Source organism: Pagrus pagrus, assembly GCF_965226575.1.
Source record: "Pagrus pagrus genome assembly, chromosome: 12".
Classification (NCBI taxonomy): domain Eukaryota; kingdom Metazoa; phylum Chordata; class Actinopteri; order Spariformes; family Sparidae; genus Pagrus; species Pagrus pagrus.
Genome location: NC_140196.1, coordinates 4,945,567 through 4,962,701, shown reverse-complemented (window position 1 = coordinate 4,962,701; position 17,135 = coordinate 4,945,567). Strand labels below are relative to the sequence as shown.

At 43.5% G+C, this 17,135-nt stretch overlaps 1 protein-coding gene across 1 annotated transcript in view; it reads left to right on the top strand.

Annotated features, from left to right (window-relative positions):
- LOC311266136 (contactin-associated protein-like 4) overlaps positions 1-17,135 on the top strand; it is a 93,099-nt gene that overhangs the window by 21,418 nt on the left and 54,546 nt on the right. The window contains exons 2-4 of the mRNA XM_084368337.1: positions 3,442-3,552; positions 12,649-12,842; positions 16,875-17,022. Of these exons, the coding sequence (XP_084224463.1) occupies positions 3,442-3,552; positions 12,649-12,842; positions 16,875-17,022 (453 nt within the window). The remainder of the gene's footprint in view (positions 1-3,441; positions 3,553-12,648; positions 12,843-16,874; positions 17,023-17,135) is intronic.

The window sequence follows — 17,135 nt, the reverse complement described above, 5'->3', positions numbered from 1 at the left end:
TTTTCACGCTGAGGGCTCCCCGACCACCCACAGCAACAAGTGTCTGTAAGGCCAAGGCCTGCGGGGATAAAGACTATCAGGAGGAGCTTCAGAGGACCACAGAGCTGGAGGCCTTCAGATGATTGTTGAGTAGCTGGACTGCATTCAAAGCAGCGGTGTTAAATATGTATGAGGCTGAAAACCACTCGGTTACCAACAAAAGAATTATTTAAGATTGTCTCTGAAGTGTAATGTGACTGTACATCAAGATGCTTGAACAGACCGACTTCAGACTCAGTATCAGAGCCACAGTGTCACCGAGGCCGAGCTGGAGGCGTTCTGATGTTGTCGAGCTGCTGGATTAAATATTCACTGACTGTAAAACTCTTCATACACACTCTGAGACTTTTAAACAAAGGGGAAGAAACAACAACTAACATATTATTAACTTATGAGGTCGTCTTTAAAAGGTGAAATCATCAGGCAGATGAAGACCTTGCGCTGCAGAAGTGAAGTACACTGATGTTGACAGAGTAATCAAAGCTAAAGCCTCGTTGTCAGAGTTGTGGGCCGGGATCGGACCGCGGCGTGAATCATAGTAATTGGCTCTTGTCTCAGAGGTGGAGAACAACATCCATTAACAGAGCGGCCTCAGATGGAGGCAGCGTTAGCTTGGCTGTAGCTTACAGCGTGGAGCCGCAGAGGAAAGCTATGAATACTTAACTGAGCTGATGGTCACAAATCTGTGAGTGTGTGTGAGTGAATCACAGCTACACTGTGCAGACTGCATCTCATAAAGCAAACATTCATCTCTACTGTGTGTCTTTTACTGTTACATGTTGTGTATTATTTGTCCCCTGTTCTACAGCTTTTAACCACTGGCTGTGTAAAATCTGGACCGAGCGTCTGGATCTTAAAAATGGGAGCCAATAAAAGAGCAGCACCGGTCGCCGGGAAATAACTTCAGCAGTTAAAGTGTCTGCAAACCACAGATACGTCCAAGGTTGACATTTGTACCAAACGCGGCATATCACGTCCACATTATATGCTTATTTGACACCTTTCACATCAGGCAGGTGGAGGGGATGCTGGTGGTGTACAAGCACACCACTGGATGTTTTTAAGGACACCTGGGGACATTCCCAGCCGTGTTAGTGGTGTTTTTTTAAGGTGACCTGGGGAAATTTCAAACCTCTTTCGTGGTGACCAAAAAAGGTATTTTAAGCCAAACCGTGATGTTTTCCTGACCATAACTAGGCGTGTTTTTGTGCCTGAACCTAACCGGATCATAAACACAGCGTTGTGACTGGTATTTGTTGGAAGTTCTGGCGATTGGGTTGTGCAAAAGTGCCCTTAAATCTGCATTCTCTCTAATGGCCAGAAGGGGGCGACTCCACCGGTTTCCAAAATGAATACTCATTGTATGTAAGCTTATGAGAAAACGACCCGACTTCTCACTTGATTTATTACCTCAGTGAACAGTTTCCTGGTAAGTTTATGTTCTCTATCACTAGTTTCAAGTCTTCTTCAATACAGCATGATGTTATTTTTTTAAATTATGGTCCTACTTCGAGTAAAATAGATGATAAAGGAGGGGTGTGCTTTAGGTTGTGGCTGCCTCATGAGCCTAGGGTTGTCAGGCAGATCCAATTCAGATATTGTCCCCTCTGGCTCCGAAAATCCTAAGGCGAGGCTTCAAAACCATAGAAAAGTGATTCTCAAGGAGAGAAGTCAATTAAAACAAGCTTAGGTAACATTAATTACTGCATTATGTATAATATATGACGTTTTTATTGCAGCCTGTCATCCATAAGCCGTTTAAGTGTGAACCATGTAAGGGTTCCCCGTGACAACGCTGATTCGTCTCCATCACCACCCGGCCTGTAATGAGCCAGTCAGGACGCCATTCATCTCCACAACACGACATGATTACAGCTTTCATTTATCCATCTTGGCACAATTACGCCACTCGTTCATCCAAGTGGACATTATTACATTGTTCATTCATCTCATATGCTGCCATTACAGCTGAAAGACCTGTTTCCACCTGGCGAACATTAGAGTGGAGTCTGAATCCCTGAGAGGCACGTCCGACACTCGTGTGTTAATGTCCGCCGCATCCACAGGTTGTAGAAAACTGCAGCCTTTGCTCTCATGAAACGATCAAATCCTGACTGAATAAACTTCACAACAGTTTTCCATTAAACGATGGAGAATAATTGATCTCCTGACATCATCAGTGTAGTTACTGATCTCTGTTTCGTTGTACTTTCATGATTTTGAACCACAACACTATTTATACTCGTGCTAAAAGTATCAACCTGCTGTCGTGAACTACTCTGTGTTCACTGAGAGACCGGGGCGTAATGTCAAAGGCCTGTTTCCACTTAAACCTGCAGCTCTGTGATAAAGCTCCACTCCTCTTCAGCTGCTCAATGGTGTTTATCGAGGCTAAAAAATGTGACACTCCTGCTCCGTTACTTCTGGTATTCTGCCTTTCTGCACCTCTAAGTGCCGCATCACTCAGGATAAGTGTTTCTTTGGTGCGTCTGTTCGACCATCTCCATTGTTCTGAGTGTCTTACTTTTGTCTCTTTCGCTCTGAGCGATGAACGCACACTGCGGTTTTCTCTGGATACAAAAGCCTATATTTTGTCACAAGGTTCGCCCAAAAAGAAAGTATGTGATTTCACTTGTGAGTGTAGAAATATTGTTGCTTTAAGTAGCTTGTTTGAAGGTCAACCTTTGATCATGAATCCTTGTTTCAATTAAAAACACCGTAATGACTCTTTGGGAAGCTAACGGTCGAGCTAAATGGTGTAAATGTCTTTGTTGTGTTTCTGTGAGCAGCTTTACAGACAAGATCAGCATTTCAGTTTAAAGCATTACCTGTCCGTAACTCCGCTCACTCAACATATCAAAGTCAGTTCACGCGTCTTTAGGTGTACGACTGCTGCTCATTTGAACAAAGTGGTTTAAAGCCCTCGTTGGCTCCAGCGGGAGCTGCGTGGAGTCTGACTAAATTGCCTCGAGTGAAAGCGGTCTGAAGACTACAGGATTGAAAATTAAGAAATTTGCGGGGGTGTGGAGGAGAGACCTCTGCAGCCTTTCTCATCTCTGCTCCAGGCGAGCAGCTTGAAGTTGCATTAGCCCTGTAAGCATCACACATCGTGAAGAATGATTTGTGTGTCAGACTATATGATGTGGACCCACTGTGTTTTCCAGCTGGTATGGACAGTTACAGGTCATCTGCAGGCTTATTTTTGCAAGAAAAATAAATAATTTAGTGTGTTGTTACTCCTATAGACTGATGCCAGAGACCCTCACAGAGCTACTGACAGCTCCATAACCTGTCGAAAGAGTCCAGAACCAACCCTGGTACTCAAAATGGTTGCTGCAGCTTTGAATTCTGGTTAAAGACATAACTAAGTGTGCTTTTTTCTGCTTTGTGATTGGTTAACAGAGGTGTGCGACAGCGCGCTGGTGTCCAATCTGCCGCCGTCGTCCTTCCGGAGCTCCTCCCAGCTGTCCAGCAGTCACGCTCCGGGCTTCGCCAAGCTCAACAGGAGAGAAGGTGAGGAAGAGTTTGACTTGATTAATGTTATTTAACCAGGCTGGAGACACGAATACCTAAAAAGGCGGAAATGATGTTTTTATTGTTGTTGTCTTCAGGGTTTTAGGAGCTAGAATATTGTTTGTTCTGCCTGTAATTGTTTTTCAAAGATGGGTCGTGAGCTTCTGCCTTTGTCCTGTGAAATGTGACGTTTTATCAGAGTCTAACAGAAACAATAGAGAGGAAGCGACGGTGCCACATCTCCTCTCTGTTACTGACAAACTGCTCTGATGCAGTTTAGCTCAGTGGACACAGAACACCACAAATAACTAACAGGAAAGTTTTTAATGGATTCACACGGACTTGTAGCCAATTCGCTGGTGAGATAACAAGCAATAGCTTCTTCCTCTCATCTTCTACTCTCTGCGGTTGCTGTTTGTATTGAAGGTTTATGCCAGAAGGATACATGTGAATGGTGTTTGTTTGACCCAGCAGGGAGTCCTGAGCTGGATGCTGATGTGAGGCTTTGACAAAAACGAAGATCACGGTTTGTTGTGGAGCTTTCTGCGGGGGAACGCGTTTCGCCGCTTTATCCCGACATCAAAGCTTAGAGTCATCCGGGAGGGTGAGATGGGTTTAATCTGGATCCGAATGATTTTCCACCACCTGGGAAAGTTAAGGAAGCAGATCCTGCAGAACGCTGCTCTGTCCTCCGTTTGTTTGATGGTCGAGCAGTCTTTGTCGTGCAAAATGCTGTCTTTGCTTGCTGATCTGACTTTTTTGGTAACAGTGGATTGACAAAGCCTCTCCGGCAACTATCCTGCACATTGAACGATATTTAAAGGTTAGCTTTCACTTAAAAGAGTCGGATTCACCTCCCACTGCCGACATTACAAGCTGCCAGGAGGAGGACGGGAGCAGGGGTCGCACTGAAACTTGAGGTCACGTAGTAGAGACCGTGAGAGCTAATGTTCGTAATTACCCTTTACTGATTCAAAGCAAGTCTCCTGTAATGATCCTGACATTTCCTGGTCTTTTATTAACTGTTACAAGAGACAGGCAAGCCAGAGATGTCAGATCTGAAAAGATATCTTTAATGAAAACTCTGACCTTTGGCCATTTTCATAAAGGATTTTTTTAAAGAAGTTCTTCACATCATGAAAGCTGCTAGATACTTACACCCTGAAAGACTTCTGCCTTTTCATTAGAAACAAAACAAAACTTCTGCCTAACTGAAGAAGCACTTAATAGCCTGTTTGTTGTATATGCAGGTGTGGATCTTCTGGCTGTCGGTAACAGGCGGGTTTTTATTTCCAATAACCTCGTGAATCATTGCAAAGCCTTGATGATGCATTTTCGAGCATCGTTAGCAAGGTCATTACCTCTATACAAAGCCAGTACTGCACTGATATTTAATATTTATATACAGAGAAACCATAAAAAGAGGCAGAAACACAAATTTGTCCAATAGACTAGATGAAGCTTTTCTGGACACGTGCTGACTTGACTTTCACCAGCAGTAGAAATTAGCATTTTGTGCAATTCGGCGCCCTCCACAGAGTCTGAGTGCAAAACCACTGTCGTAAATACAAATCCCAGGTCTGTAAGTGCCAACTACAAACAAAACTCATGTGTAAACACGTCTGTAACACTGTGGTCCTACCCTCTCATGATTGGGGGGGCGGAGTGGCTGAGACAGAGACATCATTCACCCTATTACAAGACACTGTACCATGAAAATGATTTGGTTGCTGTTATTTTAAGGTAAAAAAAGTTGCATGATGTTGCTTCAACACGACTCCCGAAACAGCTAAAAAGCGAACATGATGAAACACAAGAAATAAAGCCGATAACTGGAAAGTACAAAGAGGGAGACGGAGAGGAGCTAAACTTCACACCACAAAGACTCAGTTAGAAGCTGCAAATGTACTGTGAGCTGAGCACAAAGAGACTTTTTAAAAAATGTATTTCACTCTGGTCTCTGGCGCAGACACGAGTAAAGTCTTGCAACACATGATTGTCTGAGTGGCAGAAGGGGAGGCTGCTGTCCATGACGGGGCTGGAGTGCTTCGGTCCCGTCTCGTGCAGGGCTCGACACAACTACGAGTGGTCGGACTGGTAATGGGAGCGCAAATCAGCGTGGCACGCTTTGACTTGGCCTAAAGTGCCAGTGGAAGAGTCCCACATGTGGATAAGGACATCTGTGTGGGTCACGTTTTCTCTTCAGCAGTTTACTCGTGGTGAAAGATCCCGGAGAGCGACTCCAGCTGCTCGCTGTGGAAATCAATGAATAAATGAACGTCTCCATCTCATTTTCATCTCCTGCTGCGGCGGCGGCTAACACTCTGCCTCCTCCAGTTGTTCTCTGAGGAGCAGCTTTGCTCTCAATTCATTTACCCGCTAAGTGAACAGAGATTATCAGAGTCTTGGAAAACCACCTACACAGCATCATTACAAGGGATTTAATCAGACAGTCAGTCTCGCAGCTTGAATCTATAACATTACACACCTGTTTATGCTTAAGTGAATATGTTACGTATGGACAGCGGTGTGCAGATACATCCTACCACCACGTTTCATGACACAAGAAGTTGATTTGCTTGAATGTTATGTTTTCCAATCAGGACTTGCAGCCTCACAGTGAAAATGTGTGAAAGTTGGATCGTCTCAAATAAATAGCAAGCGGCATTAAATCAGTTATGAAGTGAGTTTTTGGCTTGTTTCAACCATTAGAGTGGTTTCCAGTCTGTGATATTTGTTTACCATGAGTCTACGCCAAGTGTAAACCCACCATACCCACACCTTCTTGGTGTTTTGGAGCTAGAAATGGCAATATTCGGGCGTTACGGTGGAGCTGAGGAGGATATCCTGATTGAGAACCGGAAGACAAGCTGTGGTAGGGACTAGGTAGCCACTCTCTGAAGCACACCCTGCTTTATCGTCTATTTTACTCTATATGGGAAGATAATTTACAAAATATACCACATTTTTTAATTTACATAAAACTTGCAAAAACAATAGAGACCATGAACTCATTAGGAAACTGTTCACTGAGGTAATAAATCAAATGAGGAGGTTCATAAGAATAAAAGCAGGTTTAAGGCACATACACATCGGCGGAAAAGTCAAGAAATCACCAGATTTACAGCTTCATCCTCTGGGGATCATGAACGTTTCCAAAAATTTGATGCTAATAAAACTAATAGTTGTTAAGATCATAAAGTCTGGACCAAAGTAGTAGAAACGACCGACAGACCAACTGAAAGATGGACATTTCCATCACTAGAGCCGTCTCTGTGTCCCTCACAAGTCCTCGGACATACAGAGCATTGGACATTTGTTGGGTTTTTTAACATTGCAGCTCTGCCAAAGGGAAACAACATCCTCTTTTCTATTTTTACATAGAAACCCAGCAGCGGTTTCTCTGCACAGTGACGCTAGAGGACCTGACATCGTGCTTCAGACTTTGACCTGATGTGGGGATCACAGCGGAGGCCGGATAGCTCTCAGTCTGACATCTGAAGTGGACAGAAAGCCCTGATGGTGTATTGATTGGAGATGAATGGCCTTTTACCTTTAGTCCTGCACTGGAGGATGACAGTCTTCATTTTGATTTCCCCCCCTTCTCACTTTTTGCCTTTTATTTATTTCTACTTCCACCATTTTCTTCTCTCGGTGTCCAATTTTCCCTCCTTTCTCCACCGCCTCTCTTCCTTCATCTAAATTGTCCCTGTCCATCTTCCTTTCCTTTGTACAGTCTCCGTTCTCTAGTAATCATTAGTTTCACTCTGTCTCCAGTCACATTTCCATTTGTGCAAACTAATTTAGCCAGCTCTGCCTCCCTGCCAAATGTTAATAGCGAGTCTCCTTGTTTAAACATCTTCCGTCTTCAGTGGGCGATGCTGACGGCTATCAGCGACACCGCTGCAATTATGCCGGAAAGGACTTGAAAAGAATAACTGTGCCGCTGTATCCATTTTCCCAAAGGAGTGATATCTGAGGGTGGACTGAAACTTTGACTGGAGCCTGTAAATGTGGACTGACTGGGTCACAATGGCCAGCTAATCAGGTATTGATCTCCACACTGTGCTCTTAAAAAGCTCTGACTCTCGTGTCAGGAGGTGGAGGCGACGGTGGTGCAGGAGATACGACTGGAGTGATTTGTAAACATTGCACCACTGGAAATGTTTGTTGTGAATAATAACGGATATTTCCGATAGGAAGGTGAGACATTTCCATCCACGTTTATGGCGACAAAACACTGATATTTTTGACAGAAAGTCTCCTGCTGTGTTGCAAAGTCTCACCGTGACAATTATCACTCTCGGCTCTATGAGGCTTGTTTTGGTTTTACAGCCTTCAGAGCTGCTGTTTTCTCCTAAAAGCTTTGTTAAATCCACCTCACGACCCCGGCATCACACGGCAGACAGAGTAAGTGACTGGTTGGTGAACATGGTGGAGAATTTAGCTGCCAAAGAGACGCCTGTTTCCACCAGGTGTTGTTTGAGATAAAGAGAGCGGATAGTAGAGTCGCTCTGTGCCGCTGCCTCTGTCGTGGCTGCCGTGTCAAGGTGTCAGCGTGTCAGTGTTGTGTTTACAGCTTGTTTCTCTCGAAGCCAAACAACTCTTTAACTCTCGTGCACGATGTTGATATTTACAGAATTATCTCACATAGTTTACAGTGATGATTGTGCCTTTAACCGACTCATTAAAAGATGCATGTTAAACAGTTTTAAAACTGGTCCGACGTGTTGTTCTCAGCCTAATAAGAGCGTAAATAAGATTTAATCATCCTGAAATAAGATGTTTTGACTTTTTTGACGTGCCCTTTTTGCAGAGTGGCATTTAGAAAAATGTAAATCTCTCCTGATGCACCTGCAGAGAGCACCTGCAGTGTTTTCCAGCCTGCTGTCGAGCCCATTAGCTTCCTGTTGGACTCTCTGTCAGACTGACATGTTATCAGGCTGCTGAAATTACCCTCCAGACTTTGTATTCTCATGCAAATGACCGGCGCTCATTCTGGACCTGGCACTCGTATGAGTCTGCCCGCGCCTTTCGGTTGCCTGTCTCTCTTTGTCCTATGTCCTGTCTGCCTCTTCATTTCCTTTCTGCCTCACTGTACCTCTAACAGTGTCTCTCTCTTTAACTGTCTGTCTCTCTGCAGCTGTCTGTCACCCTAAATGGTTAACTTTGGAAATGCATTTTTGTGAGGGGGTAAACTGGAAACTCAGTCAGAGGCAGGGGCTGTGTGGTGCAGTGAAAGAGCTGTTATGTCATTTTAATAAGCTGAGGCTGATCAAGTAATGTGTATTTTAACCAATAAAAACTGCTGTGTCTCATTCAACCAGTATAGGAAGACATTTCTGCTTTGAATTGGAGTCAATGGGTCAAATGACCTGGAAGCTATTGAAAAAAAGACAGACACCATTTCATTGGAAGTTGGACCATCTGCAGGTGCATTAGTGGCGACCAAAACAGGTATTTTAGGACGAAACGTGATGTTTTCCTTACCCTAACCAAGTGATATGTGTGCCTAAACCTAATCAGATCATAATACAGTGTTGTGACAAGAAAAAAACACGGCCGAACAAAAGAAACGCTGTATGTAAGGCGGCATGTGTCCCTGTTGATCCAGTGTTTTACCTGGACCGTGTCACTGTTCCCTGATCCGATCAAGGCTTCATTATTTTCAGCCTCAGTTTGGCCATCGGAGCAGCGACGTCACTCCTAACCGCCATTATTCTTTACTTTCTCAGTGTTTGGATAGATGTGGTGCTGTGACGGACACAAGGGGGAGAGAAGCCAGGCAGATCTCTTTGATTTAAAGCGACAGGCGTGACAGAAAATGTTCAGACCGTGAGCCATCAGTTCACCTCCATTATATTAGTTTCAGTTACACTGACGGGATGGACACAGTAAATCTTCGTAATGCCTCTCAGTGTCTGAGTGGTTTCCCTCTGATCCCCTTCTCTTTCCCTCTGCAGTGTAATCCTCATGAGTAAAGGTCAGGGTGTCTGCTCTTTTCTGTTCTTCTGTCACTGGACACGTCTGCTAGTCAAGTGCTTATTAGCTTTGGCCTTTAGCTCTTTAAAGATCAGGCTCCACCAGCCAGCAGACTGACACTGATTCATTTTCCCTGCCGAGCTTTTCTTCTCCGCCCGCCGCCACGTTGTTCAGAGACATTTCTGACTGGGAACAAAAGCTGTAGAAGTTCTGACTGTTGCCCTTTTGGACGTACATGACACTCAGTGTGGGACTGTGTGCTGTAATATAACTAGTGTTAGGGCGAGACACAGGTGAGGGTTGCAGACAGACCTTGCAGTTATCACAAAGAGGAGATTTTGTGAAACTGTTTAGAAAAGTATGCGCCAGTAGAGACTCTGCTGTTTGGACTCTGAAGTGTCTGTCTTGTCTGAAGTGGATCAGACAGAACACACATTAAATGACACCTTTCTGTGAATTCGGGACAAATATGACAATGAAACCTTCCTCCTCTGGGGAGCATGAATCCCTTTAGCCTGATGTAATGTAAATCTGTACAGTGTTGGTTTAAATGAACATTTGAGCTGATGCTGTCAATAATTAACAATTATTCTCAATAGTCTGCTGGTTTGCTCTTCCCTGTTTGGTTGCTCAGTTGCATGTTGGATAAATTGTGTAATTAGCATAATTATCTCATTGTCTTTTTATTCGTCTTTTTCATTTTCTATTGTTTTAATTCCAACTGATTTAATTATTGTTATTGGTATTTAATTGCTGCTCTGTGATGTTGTCTTTCCTTGCTCTCATTATTTTTTTCTGTGTTGTTTTTATTTGTATTTTGCGTTTTGCTTCTATGTCTTACTTTAAAGGGGCATTATGTAGTTTTGTGGAAGAAATTGAAACTCAGAATTTTAATATTTACAGTATTAATGAGTTTACTGAATAAACAAGCTGTTCTCAGAGGAAAATAAGATCCCCAGAACACTTGTTTGAAGCTAGAAAGGTGGCAGGGTCCGCCACATATAAACAAAGTAAAACAGTATGAAACTGTGTTGCCCTTTAAGCTCAGTTTGTTTATTCAGTCATTTAAAACGAAGAGTTTGTTTATTTATTTTGTTTCAGTAAATAAAGATCTTGTTGTCTGGCCCAAAACTACACACTGCACCTTTAACTTTATCTTAACTTTTCCCTTAATCTGGTCCTCCATCTGTTTGGTCCGACTATTTGGCTTTCTGACCCACACTCCTTATGTGTGTGTGTGTGTGTGTGTGTGTGTGTGTGTGTGTGTGTGTGTGTGTGTGTGTGTGTGTGTGTGCACGCTCAGTAGGAAGCTGGTCAGCAGCCTCTTTTAGAGCGCGTCCATCTGGTGTTTGAGCTCTGAGTCGTCGTTTTTGCCCGGTCGATGTGTTTTCCTACACACACACACACTTTACAACACTTTAATGATGCAATCCAACCAGCAAAAAGACTAAATACTACTCAATTATGCATTATACAGTATATGTGCATGTCGATAAGTGGCCCTAATGCAATGTTAAACGAAATATGTTGCAGCTGAAAGCAGAAAGGTTAAAAACCTCTGAAATAGTGCACATGTTTTTAATAATTCATCTCACTGCAATCGATCACATTACACGAAGGACACACACATGAAGCAGCGTAAAACCGATCAATGCTTGGCACCATGATCCTCTAATAGACTATTCTGTGTGTGGGAAATGATGCGCGCCTCTATTTTTATTTTTTCAGGTCAACACACTGACCGGAGACTTGAGTCAGAAGGGTTTTCTCTGTGTGTTATGACTCCCAACTAATTTTTGCATTCAGGTTGTCCCTTTAATTTGCGGGCTGTCCAGTATACAGTATTTATGCTATGTCTTTAAAGGGTAAGTTCACCCAAAAATGAAAAGTTCAGTAAATACCTACATACCCCCATGTAGGTGTCAGTCAGTCAAAGTTTCTCAGTAATACGAACAAAACATAGAGCAGCATTCTTCTAAACAACTGAAGTAGATGGGGACTTGTTTTGAAGTGATAGTCCGTCTATTACCTGCAGTAGATGACTGGCAGGAAGCAGAGCATTGTACTTGTGTAACGCCTAAAATAGCACCTAAAATGGCGCTTCACATTGCCGTCAAACAGCTTCTCCACACAGGGCGAAGAGCTGACTGTCATCTACTGCAGGTAAGACACTGACTAGGAATAAGTACCTCATACAACCCCACATCATAAGACCCGGACTATAACTTTAAAGCATAAAACAACAATAAAAACCCCTAACATGACCCCATACAGCTCGTCCGGTCCCCAAATTGATTTGAAAACATATTACTAACACCTTTTTTCACGTTGAAATCTTAGTAGCGGTCGCGGCTAAGCTAAAAGTGTTAGCGCACCACATCTGAAGTGGGTGCACGTGCTTGACTGCACGTTGAATAAAGTCTTTTCAAATCACTTTGGGATCTTGGGACTTACGGAGAGTTGGATTACACCGGCCACGCTGTATGGAGACATTTTATGATATTTTTTAGGGGGTTGTTTTTTTAAGTCTCCATCTACTTCAGTTGGATATTGAAATAAACTCCAAGTTAATTTAGTTTAATTGAATTAAGTTGAGGTCTGGGAACAGACTTCTAACAGATCCAGGAATGTTTGTAAACTATTTCTCAACATTGCAAGAACGTTCAGACTACTTTTCATCATTTTAAAATATTTGGGCACAGATGATTTGACCTTTCTGGAGCTCTGTTAGCTGCTTTGACAAGTGAAATATCAAACGCTGATCGTATTTCATATTTTCATGCATATATGCATGCGTTTCTCAGATCAATCCGAAAGGAACAAATTCCTGATGCCACCGCGGGTCACGCAGCAAATGTGTGCGATTTAAATTCGTCAGGAGGGTTCGCAAAGTATGATTTATATCCCATTATAGCTTCGAAAATGGGATTAAAGATGTCTGCTGTGGTTCAATCAATTTTTCTTCAACAGAAAAGTGTGATTTCAGTTCAGAATTAAAGGTCAAGCAATGCAATTTATTTTCCAGCATCTACCAAATCTTATTTCATCTCGTCCCACACACGATGTAATAAATCACTTAATGTATGCTGCTTTTCTCTCCGTCTCTGCCTGCAGGAGCTGGAGGCTGGTCTCCCCTCACCTCAGACAGGTATCAGTGGCTGGAGGTCAGCCTGGGTGAGCGGACCAAGATCACCGCCGTCGCTACTCAAGGTCGCTACGGCAGCTCCGACTGGCTGACGTCGTACCTGCTGATGTTCAGCGACACGGGACACAACTGGAAGCAGTACAGACAGGAGGACAGTATAGGGGTGAGTCCATGCAGCTCCATCAGGACTGCATCTCACTGCAGGACTTTAGTTCTGTGGTCTTGTTTTGACTCCTCGGGGATCAATCAAACATCACATTTTGTTTTGTGTGATTCATATGAAGTGATATAGTGTTGAGCGGTGCTTTGTGGCTATCCCGCCCAGATAAACTCCAGTCATCATGACTTTATCTTCCTCATTTATAATGCATGAAGCCGTGCTGAAGCTCTGCTGACTCTGCAGACCTGCGCAGCGGCTCAGGGACAGAGAGGCAGTCGGGTGGAACGGTTGTGTTTTGGTTTTTGTCTTTTATTCTGTGTCACTTCTGCCTCTCCCTGTCTCTCTTTTTGACTTTATAGTCTGCTCTAGCATTCATTTTTGATTTCATATTTCGATTTTTGAATAAGCTTATTCTGAATTTGACCCGGAGAACATATAACCAGGTGTTTCACAGGCTTAAAGCAACATGCAACCAGTCAGATTCAGCCTACAGAACAGCCTGTTTTCTCTGTGAACATGTAGTTTAAGCTCCGTCTGTTTATCTCTAAGATGTTTTTTTATTTCTTTCCCCGACCTCAATATACTCCTCACTTTAAAGTCAACAATTAGCTGCACAGGAACGATCACATCCAGTAAATCCAACAGCCAATACATTTAGATGTTACACCAGTGCCGTCACTTCCACCTGAGTACAATGTTTACTGTGATTGTTTCCACATAAAGCTCATTTTAGCACCATTGATCCTGAGTAAAAACAAGGCAGAACTGTGGCACAACATAACCAAAGAGTGGAGAAAAAAAAGCTCAGCTGGTCTCTGCAGGGCTGATTAATGAAGAAATCAGTCAGATGGACAGCGGAGGCAGCGAGGCGTCGCCCCCCCGCCTCCTTCTGTGTTTTCCCGTCGCGCTGGTGTCATGTTGGTCTTGTATTTGTCCCGCTGTGGTGATGGTACATGGTTCAGCGTACAGCCACAGGAATACTGAGCAGTTTTGAACTTGTTTGTGTTGGAGGAAGCAAACACAGTGATGAATCCTGTCAGCACCGGCGTGCTCCTGGTGAGCCTTACACCAAATCACATAGTGCGGCAAATATGGAGAATGTGCAATATGTTCCTGCTATTTTCTGACATGTATCCAGTAAAAAACGCGTTTGTTACAGCGGTGCAGAGAGGAGCTTTTCACTGAGAGCGCAGCAGAGGCAGTTTATCCAGCTAATCTCAACACCGAGGATATTCTGAGGAGAGCCGCGTCTTACAGCCTAAAAACAGGTCGACGTGATGCTGCGCGTAAACGGCACGATCCCAGTCACATTTCAAAGCGCTTCTCAGCTCCAGTTGTAAGTCGGCCGAGCTCACAGAGTCTGTCAGAGGAGAAAGTTGAGGGCAGAGTTTGTGGATCAACGTCTGCCTGGCTTCTGCTCTGTAGCTCCGAGGCCTGAAGACCAGCAGAAGAAATATGCTGTTTTCTCTTTCCCTCCTCCTCTTCGCTCTCTGTTGCTCTTCTCCCAGGAGCCCCTGGGTGCTTGAAAATATAGCAATCCATCTTTTCTTTATTGTCTCGCTCCTCTCTATCGGTTTGTTTCCTCCTGCCTGGAGGGCTGGAGATGGGGACACGAGCGCTGCTCTTCTTTGCTTTCCCCTGTTCCTCTCAAATTTCCTCTTCTCATTTTCTGCTGCTTATCTGGCTCTCACTCTCACCCTGTGATTTTCTGTCCCTTTCATTTCCCCTCCTCCGTCACTTCCCTTTGATACTCTCTTCTGGATATCCCACTTTCTTTTCTCCGTCGTCTCTTTATTCCTTTTCTCCGACGCTGTCCTTCACATTCGCAGTTAATCGCTCTCACAATGTCTCTGCTCGTCAGAAGGCTCGCTGTTGAAGAATTGACTCGACGTGTCGAGCGGTGATGTTCTGCGCTTTTCCTCAGCGTCATTTGTTGAGTTGAAGGCCGTGCTGGTTAGCTCGTAGCTTTGAGGAGACAAAACACTCAACATGTTTCTTTTCTGGAACGACATTGCACTAGAAATGACCTGTTTACATCAAGGGCCTCTCACAGCCATCTGGATTGTGACTGTTGTTTGTCAGGAGGAAGTGGCGTTATATTGTTACGAGACCACAAAAGTCCTCAGAGAGGAGGTCGGGGATGCTGGTCGGGCACACAAAGTGTTTGACTTTGACCTGCTGTTAGAGACCGCTGTGGTCTGCAGAATGAATTTTGCAAGCTGCCAATAAGTTGATTAAACATCCATGTGAACTAAAAGCAGGCGAAAAAAATGCCAGCTACGCCTGCAATTAGATCACAGGGTACAAAATAAATGAAGAACTATTTACTATCCAGCCTACGCATGCTGGTGCACGGACACAAGGTATACAAATCATAGATCTGTAACAATTTGTCGGACATAATGTAGGTGCTAACTACAAATAAAACTCATTACGTCATGATAATGTTATGTGTTGAAGTAAACATGTATGTAACGCTGTGATCCTACCCTCACATAGTTCAGTAACAAGTGATAGGGGGGCGGACTGGCTGAGACATCCTGTTACAAGTCACTGTACCATCAAACTGATTCTGAAGTCGTTATTTTAATGTTAAAAAAAAAGTTACATATTGTTGCTGTAGGCCTTTTATAAGCTTACGCTCCATCGAGTTTAATTTGAACCTCTAATTTTTAGATTTGATGGATGTGAGCGAATTTACATAAAAATGACCAACGCTGAATGTCTTCGGTCAAATCCAAGGTGGACACTCGTCTCTCTGTCATGATTACAGAGGAATTAATAAGTTAATTGTGAGTCTAAGCTTTCATTCAGCGGCGGGAGAGCCAGTTAACCTGCATGTCAACTTCAAGGGAGGGATGTAATTAGGATAGATGGCCAGATGGGAGAGATGAAACGAGTGATCCGTCGGGCCTTCAGCCCGGAGTCTGGACGGAGACAGACCATCAGTTTTCTGCTGATGTCCAAACTCTGCAGAGTTTCAGTAGAGTGTCTATCTATCTATCTATCTATCTATCTATCTATCTATCTATCTATCTATCTATCCATCCATCCATCCAATGGACAGAAAATTTGCACAACGATCGTCGATGTTTGTACTGATGCACATTTATGCGACAAACAAATCAATTTGCTGCAAGCGAGAGGGATGAAAGAGACACGCCTCTATCATGCGTCCATTGCGCGCCATGAAAGTACCAAAAGATGCATTATTCAACAGAAGCGGGTGAAAAATGAAAGCGGCACGGGTGTGAAATGACTGATGTACAGTAAGAAATCACTTGTGCACAGCTGATCTTCTGTTAACAAGGCGTATAATTTATCTACACACAGAGCAGCCTACGCACCAAAGACACCTTTTTTTTTACACAAAGAAAAGCATAAATTGATGTGCTACATTTGCCGAATGTAAAAGATGACACAGTTGATTAAGAATTCGTCATAGATAGCGTTTTGCAATGTTTCTAAATATTATCCAGACAACATATCCGGATACAGAGAGCAGAGTAATGCCAGGTGTAAATGGTGTGGTCCAGGATTGATCTGTGTTTTTATTTTGCACATCTGCACAATTTCGTATTGCTTTGCATGTGTTTCGGTCTTGGTTGACACTAAAGTTACCTAGTACCTCTTGTGTTTCTTTAACTTTATATTTCTGTTAGCTTTCATGCAGCACTTTGAGATGCATGAGATTAGAGTTCACTGAAGAAAGATGAGACATTGTATTTGCTAATTTTTCCATTTGACTGAGGACATTTCGGTGTGTCATCATACTTCCGGGTAGTACTTTTTAATAACCATCATTAATTACTGGAAATTTAAAGTTAATAAAACTTTAGTTAATAGTTATTTCACTGATAACGAACAATGACGTGCTTTATAAACCCTTACAGTTGCTTTACAAGTAGGTGTTGCCTGTTTTAGTTTGTTTAATGAACCGCAAGCGAAGCCTATGTTTAATATTTAATTATTATTATTAGTGCTGAACTGTTTATACGTGAGTCTGACGTCCTCATTGTGTTTGTGTGTCTTCAGTCTTTCCCAGGTAACAGTAATGCAGACAGCGTGGTTCAGTACAAACTGCAGCAGCCGGCCGTCGCTCGCTTCCTCCGCCTCATTCCTCTGGACTGGAACCCCAGCGGGAGGATCGGGCTCCGGCTGGAGACCTACGGATGTCCTTACAGTGAGTCTCATCACCTTCACTGGACTCGACTGCACGCTTGAGTTACCGTCCAGCTGAGAAGTCTCTGGATAGTTGGTGCCGCTGGTTTTTTTAATCACAACAACCTGCTGAGT